This window comes from Brassica oleracea, chromosome C8, assembly GCF_000695525.1.
Source record: "Brassica oleracea var. oleracea cultivar TO1000 chromosome C8, BOL, whole genome shotgun sequence".
NCBI lineage: Eukaryota > Viridiplantae > Streptophyta > Magnoliopsida > Brassicales > Brassicaceae > Brassica > Brassica oleracea.
Window position 1 is genome coordinate 19,668,874 of NC_027755.1, and position 12,327 is coordinate 19,681,200.

General features: G+C 37.7%; 1 protein-coding gene and 1 pseudogene across 4 annotated transcripts; both read right to left on the reverse strand.

Moving 5' to 3' along the window:
* Positions 1 to 1,009: 1,009 nt before the first annotated feature.
* LOC106308879 lies at positions 1,010 to 2,527 on the reverse strand (annotated as a pseudogene).
* A 1,403-nt stretch (positions 2,528 to 3,930) lies between these two features.
* Positions 3,931 to 11,174, reverse strand: LOC106312626 (ATP-dependent DNA helicase Q-like 4A). Of its 4 annotated transcripts, none has more exons than XM_013750214.1 (26): positions 10,919 to 11,174; positions 10,400 to 10,488; positions 10,133 to 10,297; positions 9,730 to 9,787; positions 9,124 to 9,537; positions 8,789 to 8,962; positions 8,582 to 8,712; positions 7,972 to 8,338; positions 7,764 to 7,895; positions 7,598 to 7,684; positions 7,380 to 7,507; positions 7,077 to 7,197; positions 6,850 to 7,001; positions 6,627 to 6,762; positions 6,415 to 6,538; positions 6,274 to 6,344; positions 6,122 to 6,190; positions 5,915 to 6,037; positions 5,676 to 5,834; positions 5,516 to 5,596; positions 5,247 to 5,408; positions 5,074 to 5,129; positions 4,860 to 4,956; positions 4,694 to 4,788; positions 4,536 to 4,613; positions 3,931 to 4,414 (listed from the first exon to the last, which is right to left on the reverse strand). In XM_013750214.1, exons 3-26 carry the CDS (start codon positions 10,141 to 10,143, stop codon positions 4,063 to 4,065), a joined length of 3,378 nt encoding a protein of 1,125 aa, XP_013605668.1. In that variant the 5' UTR covers positions 10,144 to 10,297; positions 10,400 to 10,488; positions 10,919 to 11,174; the 3' UTR covers positions 3,931 to 4,062. The 4 variants fall into 4 exon arrangements, with proteins under 4 accessions (XP_013605668.1, XP_013605667.1, XP_013605666.1 ...); XM_013750213.1 differs by having other exon boundaries at positions 10,395 to 10,488; XM_013750212.1 differs by having other exon boundaries at positions 10,133 to 10,300; positions 10,395 to 10,488.
* Positions 11,175 to 12,327: the final 1,153 nt, after the last annotated feature.

Genomic DNA, 12,327 nt, shown 5'->3' on the forward strand with positions numbered 1-12,327 from the left:
AATACCATGATTCACTACCTACACTCATCTATGTTGCCAAACCCTAGACCAAAGAATACCATGATTCACTACCTACACTCATCTATGTTGCCAAACCCTAGACCAAAGAATACCATGATTCACTACCTACACTCATCTATGTTGCCAAACCCTAGACCAAAGAATACCATGATTCACTACCTACACTCATCTATGTTGCCAAACCCTAGACCAAAGAATACCATGATTCACTACCTACACTCATCTATGTTGCCAAACCCTAGACCAAAGAATACCATGATTCACTACCTACACTCATCTATGTTGCCAAACCCTAGACCAAAGAATACCATGATTCACTACCTACACTCATCTATGTTGATAACAATTCAATTTTGTTATATTTTAATTTATATCACTTAAAATTGTTTATAATTACATGATTTAATTTTTCGCTTATCAAAATCTTTTTTAAAAAATTTATAAATTATTTTTAAGATCAGCTACACCAGAAGACTTACTTTAAAGTCGTCCAGACGACTTCCAACATATCACACGACTCAAATGACTTACTAGGGCTAGATTCGTAAAAATGGTTTCTGTTTTTTTGTTTGGTCACAAGGGGCTAGACTGTAATTTCACAAAACTTTTAGGTTAGTTTTGCATTTGATTCAAGTTTGAGTATAGGTTTGGGGTTAAAATCAAATTGTGGGTTAGTTTTGGCAAATTCTCCTAATTTTATAACCTAAAGTTTCATACATGAGCCGGATTTTGATATAAACTTACCATATCTCCAAATTAATCCCCCAAAATATTAGAACTTGGTTTGTAGGCCAAGAAAATTGATTACTTTGCACTCTAAATTAATTTTAAAACAAATTTTTATACTCTTCTATCCATCGTCCATGTGGTTTGGAAGAATGGCAGGTTCGAAGCGAAAAATTTAAATAAATCAGTTTAGTATAATGTTATATAGCAATGATTAGTTGAAAAAAAATACAAATATGTAACATACAAATGATTAGTGTTTTTATATTCCATACAAATATGGAGCAATCTGCATGAGAGGCTCCAGGGTACTCACATGAAACTTCCTCGCGAAAAGAAAACACACGTTCGTCACCTCACCATCGTAACTACAATTCGACCCGAACCGGATCCAATCCAAGAACCCGACCCGTATATCCTCCTTCATAAACCTCGCTGGATGGGAGCCACCTCTTGACCAATCCACCCACGTCACTGTCCGGTTCGAGTTCATCTCCGGACATATCTTGTTAACCAATGTCGGAAGATAATGCTCGTCCATGTAACACGGCGGACGACAGTGTTCCTTGAAGACAGCGTAGTACCGATGATCGGAGACTATCTCGGCAGCGACTTTACGTGAGATCTCGAACCACTGGTTTCCTTTCCGCCAATCAGAGAGTGATAGATGTGGGAACATTCTAGGGTTGTAACGACCTCGGCCTATGGGCCTTGGATCGTCGAAAGAGCCGAGGAAGGAGGAAGTGGCGCGCATGAGGTAAGTGTAGACTGTGGTGAAGTTGAAGAGAGGGATGCAAGTCTCGGAGAAGAACGAAACGTGCGTTGGAAGGTTCAAGAATCGCGTGAGATAAAAGACGCCTCTCGGCGTCAATCATTGATGATTCTCCCCATTCAACGGCCTGCAAATTTTCACAATATTATACATTTATGGATGAATGTTTTTTCTTCTAAGAATGTTAGTATTATTTTAAGAAATGAAAGTTGAGGTTTTACAGAAATGAACAAAATTTAATATTAATTTACAGGAAAACAAAAGGCAATCAAAATCATTCAAGTAACGTTACATTTTTGAAAAACACAAATGAGAGATGAAGTGGATACAAGCATCAAAGGAGAGACCGAAGACAAAGTGGACGAGGACAAAGCAACCAAGCAAGAAGTATATCGATGAATGTTGTATATCTAAATTCTTGAATTTATTTGTGGTTTAAATTGTTTTACAAAGCAAAAAAAAAAGTAATACATCGGAGTATAAAAATAAAACATTACTAATGGATATATATATTAATCATACCTTGCTTGGTATACGTTTCTTGTAAAACACTGAAGATTCCAGTGGCTCCTCAGTGAACTCCGGCGATGAATGAACATAAATGGAATAAAAACCCTCGTTCCCTTTGAAGAACATCTCCCAAAGAGGGGACAAAGGAAGATTCCACCTCGTCAGAAACATGAACGCCACCTTTGGATTAGTCTTATTCATCACCACGCCACCTGACGCCATCGCCACTCGCCACATCAATTCTTCGTCCGCCACGTCATTACCGGAGCTGTGAGGAGGAGGAAGAGAAGTGAGAGGGTTGGAGGAGAAATCTTTGACGAGGAATAGTGATGTTTGGAATTGTTGGTTGAAGTTAAGAGAGACGAGGAAGAGGAGAGATGCGGTGGAGGAGAAGAAGACAACGCTGACGAGGATGTGAATGTATCGGAGAGTGATCGGCTCTTTCTTCATGCGTACGTTCAGTTCTTTAACAATGGCTGTGATGTTTTTCTTCTTCATAATTTTTTTTGGTTTGTAGTAATTCAACTCCTAATGCTTGCTCTTGCCTTGTATTGTATCTCTATAAGATTATTATGACTAGTGCAACTATTTTTTAAAAAGTTTTTTTCTTTAAATAATAATTTTTATTTCATTCTTTGAAGATAGAAAAAACATTTTTAAAATAAAAAAGTTATCTAAAAACTGTTATAATAATATTTTTGAAATCTGTTTCTACAAATCACATCATTAAATTTTATGATAATATATATAGATACTATTAATAAATTTAAGTTATTTAATAATTTATTAGATTTTCTAATTTTTGTTTTATAATAAGTCATTGATGATAGATTTATGATCTATTTTAAAAGAAATTCTTATTTTATTCTCAAATATTGAGATGTTTAATAGTTAATATCTAATAAAAATAAATAAAGTGATAAATTAAACTTGTGAAACAAACTGCAAAGAATTGATAAATCACCTAATATTTTTGAATAATAAAGGTTTGGTCACAAAATAAGACGTTGGTATATACAGTTCTACGGTTATTAATTCGTTAGATTGATTTTGTTCAAATACAAAAAATAAGATAACGCAAAATCCATATTCAGGATTAATTAGTATTTTCCTAAACTAGGCATGTCTATATGTATGTACATGGCTAGACGTGCATGGTGTGAGGAAACGTGATTTAGTCAAGTTAAAAAGAAGCATGAAATTTGCGGGATTAGGTGTTTTCATGCAGCGGAAAACGAAGCTCATTACTAATTAGTACAGGATCAGATAAATATGGACTAAGTATTAAACTTGATAGTATAAGGAAGATCATTATTAAACTCATGCAGCAAAAACGAAGCTCATTAGTATAGGGAAGATCAGTCTTAAACTTGATAAATATGGACTTAGTATAATTAAGGTCTAGGTGGAAACGGTCATTCACTTCTTCACTTTGCTAAACTTATGATGTCCTTATCACATAGTTCATCATTTGAAAGAACCTAATGCTTGGCACTTTGATAAATTGTTTTTTTTTTTTCAGGGCGTTGTGTGGTGTTTGCAGCAGGAAGGAGAGAAACAAGGTAGAGAAGAGATGTCGAGAATAGAGGAGGAGAACCGGAAGGAAGTAGAAGAAGCTCAGAGAAAAGAAGCAATGGAGAGGCAAAGAAAGGAGGAAGAACGTTATAGGGAGCTGCAACGGAAGAAGCAATGCCAAAGAAGAAGGCAGAAGAGGAACAAGAACGTCTGAAACAGATGAAACTGTTGGGTAAAACTAAAAACAAATCACGCCCTAAATTATCTTTTGCCTTAAGCTCCAGGTGAAGGAAAAAACGAAAGCATCCTCTTCCTCATGAATGATGCTTTTACAATTATGATTAATAATTGCTCATAACAAGATTACAAATTGTAAAAGATGCAACTACTTCAAATGTGTAGATATATAATTTAATAATCTGACAATTCAACATTCTACTGAACATTAAGGTACACCACCGCCTAGACCATAGAAGTTTACAGCAATTTAAATTTAACATTTCACAATGGTTACTACTTCACCAGGGTAATACTCTCCCCTCAGGTCGTATCTCCGACCCATCTTCGTCTTCAAAATCAAAATCAAAATCTAGCTTCTCCATGACCATACCTACTCCACCTCCATCTACACATTCACCATGAAGAACCTCACTGCTTTTGCTTCTCACCGTTTTCTTGCAAGACTGGCTTGAGCTCTCTGCGAAATCATCATCCTCCTCGGTTACATTCGGACTAATGTTCTCGTCTCTTCTCCTCTTCCCTGAATCCGGACTAATCATGGACTCTTCTTTCTTACTGGTTCCATAGTACTCGTTCACCGTTGACTCTATTGTTTCCAACAACCGTTCACCGTACTTTAATACTTTGGCCCTGAAAGAAAAATTAAAAAAAAATGCACAACGTCATCATCAAACTCTTTTGAATGTTTTTTTCTTTCACATTGCCTTTGTAATGATCACAACTACAGGTTTTGAAGGCTAAGATAACTTACTTCCCAAGGCCATTTATCTCGAGGAGTTCCTCTTTGGTTCTTGGAATTTTCTTGCTCATCTGCTGAAGTGTTGCATTGCTGCCACAACAAATAAAAGGTTTAAGTAAAGAACTTGGAAGATCATGGAAAACGAGAAGAGGAATGGTTTTGAGGATTACCCAAATATATGATATGCCATGACACCGTCAGGGGCTTCTTTGACAAGAAGCGTACGAAGCTTCCTCAAGGCTGTGTACATGATGGCGGAGAGATTCTACAGAGAAAAGATCAATGAACCAACCACTCAGCAAATTCAAAGTGAGATTAAACTACAAAGTGATATACCACATCTTCTGGAGGAGCATCTGCTGATACTAAAGGAGCTTTTGCAGGGGTTGGCGCAGCTTTACAGGGCTTTAATACTTTTACAGAAGAAGGGAATCTGCAAACAGGGCATGGAAGTCTTAGCTAAAGTTATTTTTAACAAGCAATGATTTGCTTGTTCCTAGTTCATGTGAACCTTTTACTAGAAAGATATATCTCAAGCACAAAGTCAAACCTCATCATTATAGTCTGGCTTCCAGAAAAGAGTGAGGCAGCCTTTGATTTATTCACCTAGATACAGCAGATAGGTAAACAGACGTTAACATCTTCAAGAATGGACGTTATGTGCATATATTAACAGTTAATGAGAGGGAGAAGCGAAGTGGAAAATATTAACAATTTAAGTACCTTGAGCAACGATGATACGGATCCGTACATATCACTCTTCCTAACATCTTCCACAAGAATATCCTCTGTTACGAGATAGTGCAAGATACGGGAGACTTCAAGTTTCGTTAAATGTTTTCCAGCTCCATGGAACTGCAACGTCTCGTGTCTGTGTTTCTTCACCTACACGCAGCGAACTGAGTTATTTTCAAGAGATCAAGCCACACTGATTGGATTGCCAGGATTGAGAAGCCATGAAAGAGTTAAAGATTGTTTTTATTTGTGCATACCATTTGGTTTAAGGAACCTCTGTAGACTTCAAGAATATGAGATGATGAAAACCTTTCTCCTGTTTGCTTCACCAGTTCAACCTACGCAAGGCACACGTGATCAATAACAACACATTCAACAAGTGAGATATACATGATGAACTTTAAACAGTTCCTATACCAATTGCCTTGTAATCAAAGTGACATCTTTGTCAATCAAACTCTGGCTACTTGAACAATTATCACACGTCCTTTTGCAGTTTGTGGAGTCAAACTTTTCCCCAAAATGGACTAGCTGTAGGAAACGTCGGCAGTCCACCTCATTTTCACAGTATCTAACCTGAAGCAATAAAATTTCGGAGAAATATTTCAGCAAATATAACTTTAAAAGCAAATAATAGGAATCTGCACGTTAAGTACCATGCGGAGAAGGTTTTCAGTGTTCGTTTCAAGTAACCTCCCTGAACTCGCTACACGATTATAACCAATTGCCATGGGGTTTTGGTCAACTCCTACTTGGCTAATCATATGCTTAACTCGTATCTGAAACAATATTGTGTTTCATAAACATAACCAAGAGTAGAAAGATGAAAAATATATACACTACTTTAGTATAATGCAACTTACATAGTCGCCATAACCGTAATACAAAACACAAGATGCTCGCTGGCCATCCCTGCCAGCACGACCACATTCCTTGGTTTTAAAAAAGAAAGCTTATGTGAGTATCTTTGTGTGCAATTTGTTAAACAAAGTTATCATGATTGAATGTACAATACCTGATGATAGCCTTCTATAGACTTTGGGAGCGAGTGATGAATAACAAACCGGACATCAGGCTTGTTGATTCCTGTAAATGTGCAATGTTAATGGGCAGCAAAGTTCCATCAATTAAAGCAAACATAAGCACAAAGAAGTACCCATTCCAAAGGCCACAGTGGCACATATTATATTGACTTCGTCCTTGCTCCATTGTTTCTGTACTAAAGCACGTTGAGTAGGCTCTATGCTTCCATGGTAGAATGCTGCTTTATGACCGAACTCCTGAAATTGTATCCAATTCTACGTTTAAACATGATATTTTGTCGTATGCACAGGACAATGATAAAGCTTTAATATACAAATGACCAACCTGTAACTTTTGAGCAACTTTCTCGCAGTCATTTCTTGAAAGACAATATATAATTCCACATTCATCAAAATGGTTTTCCTTTATAAATTTGTCAATATCCTCCAGACACTTTTTCGTCTTTGGAACAACGGAATACCTAAAAATTTCTTGTTAAGCAGCATTCTCGAATATATATATATATATATATATATATATATGTTAGCTTTTAGGTATTTTTACTTACAATAGATTTGGGCGATTAAAACTTTGCCGGAACACAACACAGTTAACAAGGCCAAGGGCTTGTACAACGTCTTCTTTCACACTGGCTGTTGCGGTAGCTGTTAAAGCTAACACGGGAATGTTTGGAAACTTCTGCTTCAGAATACCAAGACTCTACATGTTCCACAATATTCTCGGTGAGTAAAAAAGGCAAGGGAGTGCCTTGTTTGAAGCTTATAATGGCCTAACCTGGTAGTCTGGTCGAAAGTCATGCCCCCATTGGCTCACACAATGAGCTTCATCAATAACAAATCGAGCAAGCAAACCACAAGAGTTTAAGTTGTCTAGATGCCTCAAAAGAGAATCGCTTCTGTAATCAAGAAAGAGATGCTGCTTAGCTACGTGTTGCCAGTAATAGCATTCAGAGTTTTGGCGACCCTTGCACTACTTGTCCACAACCTAATCTAGAATTATAAGAACCCTATGGCCATGATACAAAACAAATAAAAAAAGAGAGAGAGAAAGTTATATAGAATTGAAGTAGCAACTCACTGTGCCACTTTTTCGGGTGTGACGTATAGTAATTTGTACTTAGAATGCTCGGAACTAAGCTCCTGAAAGATCTTCAGTTGTTCAGACCATTCCATGCCGGCACTTAAGGAAGCAGCGGGTATATTTGCCTGTTAAATAGAAAGGATCCTCTGTATGAATAATTTATCAATGAAACAGAAGATACAAATGAAATCTCTGGGGGTTTCTGAAATGTTCACCTGCAATAAGTTCATTATCTGGTCTTGAATAAGTGACACGAGTGGAGAAATGACCAATGTTATTCCTTGACAGATCAGAGCAGGGAGCTGCAAAACAAAGATGTTAGAAAACAGTTTGGAGAAAAACAACGTGACATTAAAAAAGTAAAGTCTCAAGTATAATGACCTGATACGTCAAACTCTTGCCTCCTCCTGTTGGCATCAACACAAATACATCAGAGCCACTCATTGTCGCGTTGATGATTTCTCTCTGGTTAGGTCGAAACGAGTGATTTCCAAACACTTTTTTGTTACTGACCTGAACGTTGCAAGCAAACACATGAGCACATGGAATGTAAGTGAACAAAGTAAAAGATAGAAACTCAGCAAATCACCTCCAATTTTCTCGTCCAAGGGAAATCACGACTGCTCCACTTTTGGTCGTTGGAACCTTCAGTGTACGTCACCTCGATAATCCTCGGAACGTATTGTTCTCTCTCTACAGGAGCAGATGAAAGACCATACCTATCTACAGACAATGAAGAATCTTTTGGCATGTTCCAGCTATCAGATGCATATCTTCCTTGCTCATTAAAGTGTGTTTGAGAATCAGTTTGTGGATGATCAAATCTTAGATTTGTTGATTTAGGTGTTTCACACTGTGAAGCACGAGTAGCTGTAGATGACAAAAACTGAGACTTGTGCTTTTCTTTATCTCGAGTATGGTCCTCGAGCTGCTGAATTTGCTTCTTCAGCAGTAACCTATCAACAACACAAATTGTGATTCACTAGAAACTCACTCAAATTAAAGGCATACACAAAGTTGTGACACCTTTAAATACTCGGACTCAAGAAACAGATGCATTGTCTATTACTTCTTTAAGCCTAATCTCTTTTTGCTGCATTATTCCCAATAAATTTTGCTGGGTAATATACCACAGCCTCCAGAGAACGGAAAATTTTAACAGCCAAGAAAACAGAAAAAAAAAAGATTGGGATATAAACCTCTCTTGACGAAGCTCTTGAATACGATCAGGACTCAGATCAGTATCATCGTCAAGAAGTTCATTTGATATTGCAATCAACATGTTCTTCATTTGTTCCAAATGGGTTGAAGCTTCTGGACAAAGCCCTAGCTGAGAAGATACCAACGTCAAACAAAATGAGACAACCATAATAAAAACTAAAAAGAGAGAAAAACAGAATCCATACCTTTATTCCATGACTGCAGTTAGAGCATAGTTCAGGAGGCAGACAACACTCTTCTTCTCTTCTGGAAGCACTTCTATCCACAGGTGGAGTTCTCGATGGCAAACTAGATACAGATGGCGGAGGGGTACTTGTTGATTGGTAGTGTTCCATCATAATTTGGTCGACATCAATATTCTGTATCACAAAGTGTTAACACGCTTGAGTTAACATATTTTGAACACAAATCCGTGACGCAGAGATGCTTCCGGATCTTTACGAAATTGATAAAAACTAGCTTCTTCGCATAGAGTACTAAAAAAGGGAAAATTATGTGGTAACTGAACCGGTACCATTACCTGAAGTATGTCATCATCAATCTCATCAAGACATGCTTCTCCAGATCCCAACTGCTCAGCTGCGAATGCAGAACTCCTGAATGGTTTCTCCACACCATTTAAATGCGCGGAACAAGTTTCTGGTTCTCTGGCCTCATCATTTATCCGTGGAAACTTTTCAGCAAATATTTTACCATCACCAGGGACAGGGGGAGGAAAGCTGTGAAAGTTTCTTCCAGTTCCTGGTACACCCATTTGACTTTGATTTTGTTGATTGTTCGAATAAAAAGAACCATCAGTGCTACATGTAACTTTCACAGTGGATCTCTCTCTTGCAGAATACGAGCCATTGGTGCCACCATCATCAACCGGGGGAGTAATTCCAGGTCTTAGGTAGGTCTTATTTAATGAGAGACTTGAAAGAGCACTCCAAGCCTGCCAACATAGGATACCAATAAATAACATATATGTAGAGTTCATGAAAAGAGGTCTATCAAAAAGGGGAAGTTGAATCAGAAAGTAGAGAAATATAAAAACTACAATGAGATAAACTATTTACTCAAAGAAATGGATAGAGAGAAAGATAAACATATAACTTCCACAGCAGTTTCTCTTCAACAATATTACCTTTGCAATTTGCGGGTGCGCCAAAGTATGCGCATTCACACTAGGAAACGCAATTGACCTACACAGAGAGAAAAGGAAGCTTGTTAAATATTTTTGAATCAGATAGTTTTAAACAGATCCACGAAGAAAGCTAAACAAATCTCACAAATTTTTCCATCACTGACATTTTTTACAAGAGATATCATAGGGAAATATTGTGGTATCACACTCAATTTTGCTGGAAAAGGGAGATATTACAATGTGGTGGAAAGCTATCCTTGAAACCAATGAATTTGTTTGATATTTAATTTTCAGTAGTTCTACTTCAACGAATCCAAACAGCAGACAGTAGTGGGTCAAAGTAAAAGACAATCAAAGAACAATGCAGAAGATGGTTATTCACAAAAGAATATAGCGATAATACCTCGCCGCCATATCTCTGCTTTTTCTAGGCTTTTGACTTTCTAGAGCGTAAAGGAAACCGGAGCTCAAATGCTTAGTCCTGGACGATGGATCTTCGAACGCCTTTGCATGCTCTGACCAATTGGTTTGAGGAACTTTAGGTTTCTGAACTTCAGGGAGATGACTCCTACTGCCAATTTTCAGCAGTGAATAACGAAGAGCAAACAAAAAGAAAGAAATTACCAGAAAATAATGGAATAAACCAAGGAAAACATCATCCTTACCTTACTTGATTTGAATTAATCATAGCGTTTTCTTAAACATGCTGCAGATGTTCCACCAAACTTTAATCTTCCCTTGACAACCGCAACTTCGTCACTTAATGAAGAAACATAGAAGAAGTTGCATTCAGATTAATAAAACACAAACCGAAAAAGATTGCACATTTATCACATAATTGACCAACTACGAATCTAATTTAACACAAATCTGCAAACTTTTAGCTAAGAATACTATACCAAACACAAACTCAAGCGAGACAAAAGACGGATCCGCTAGTCTTCACCCACCAATTTCAGCAGTTGAAAAAAACGGCAAAACACTTCAGAAACAGGAAAAAAAAACGAGCCCATAGCTCCAAAGTGATTCACTTTACTAACCAACAACGAAAACCCAAATCGAAAAACTAATCAGCAAGTAGTTATAACCCCATCGAAATTTTGCATCGGTGTTGTGTGAGGAACGATATCGAAACGAAAAACCCTAGAATTGAAAATTGATTGCGAAATGAGAAAACCCAAGGACATACATTTGAGAATCAATTGGGGGTATTTGCTTCTACAGCGGCACGGTATCACTCCGGCGGAGAAAGTCGGATACAAAAGTCGCCGCCGATTGAGCTTGATGCTAGTTTATGCAGTTTTGCTAATGGCGGGATAGTTTCCCTCTCATGTTCCCAAATAAACGAGGATAATAAATTATTTTTGAATTTTGAATATTGTTTTCAATTCGTATATTTGATTCTTCATTTTCGGAAACAAATAACGGTGGTAAAATGAGATTAGGAAGGAACAAATACGAAAATGTATAAATTATTAAGGGTGACTTGGTTCAATATCGTATAAGAAGTGCATAATTAGGTAACTACACAATATAATTATGTGTGGGGATCAGATTCAATCCAGGTGATGTTACAATTACCAAACTAACCTCATGACGTTTTGCGTTCGCGATTTAGGGTAGGTCGTATTTAGGTAGTAAGCTAAAATAGTTTTACTTTTAATTGGGGGGTTAGTAATGATTGCCCTTTTCCCCACCTCTTTTATGTGTGTCTGTTTGTGCATCACGAACCAGTAGAAACATAGGAAAACCTGACACAACGGCTGCATGGCCAGGAAACCTGACACAGTGGCTGTTAGAAGGCTAAAACAATATACCAAAGTGTCTAATAGATTGATTTCAGAGAATTAATTTCATCATTGTAATATTTGTAGTTTTAGTCATTCACTCACATTTTTCTACGAAAACAAACCTATCATCGGTATTTCAGAGACTTCGTTATCTCGTTCTCCGGTTAGGACGTACACTACAATGTGCATGACACAGCGGCCGCAGAAAACCTGACACAACGGCTGCATGGCCAGGCGGCTCAAGGATTGGTGTTAACCACTACTAAACCAGTGGCGGGGATAATCCAATGGAGACCAAGCCAATCGCAAGTGAAACACTCCCACCGATGATGAAGTTGCCAATGTTCTGTGCAAGAAAGGGAGAAGGTTCCACCAATCCAAAAGAGAGGCCGAAGGAGACGTCTTCAGAAGGGAGTAGCACAGAAGGTGGGTGTTGAATACGAATCACTTACATCAAGAACCTCTTTTTCGTATGGATATGTCGGATGTTTCTATTTGCATTTGTGTTGGTTTGCTAATATTTTGATTATCATCGGGAGTTGTTTTTTCCGCAAGTGAAACACTCCCACCGATGATGAAGTTGCCAATGTTCTGTGCAAGAAAGGGAGAAGGTTCCACCAATCCAAAAGAGAGGCCGAAGGAGACGTCTTCAGAAGGGAGTAGCACAGAAGGTGGGTGTTGAATACGAATCACTTACATCAAGAACCTCTTTTTCGTATGGATATGTCGGATGTTTCTATTTGCATTTGTGTTGGTTTGCTAATATTTTGATTATCATCGGGGGGTTGTTTGTTGGCAAGTTTTAGAA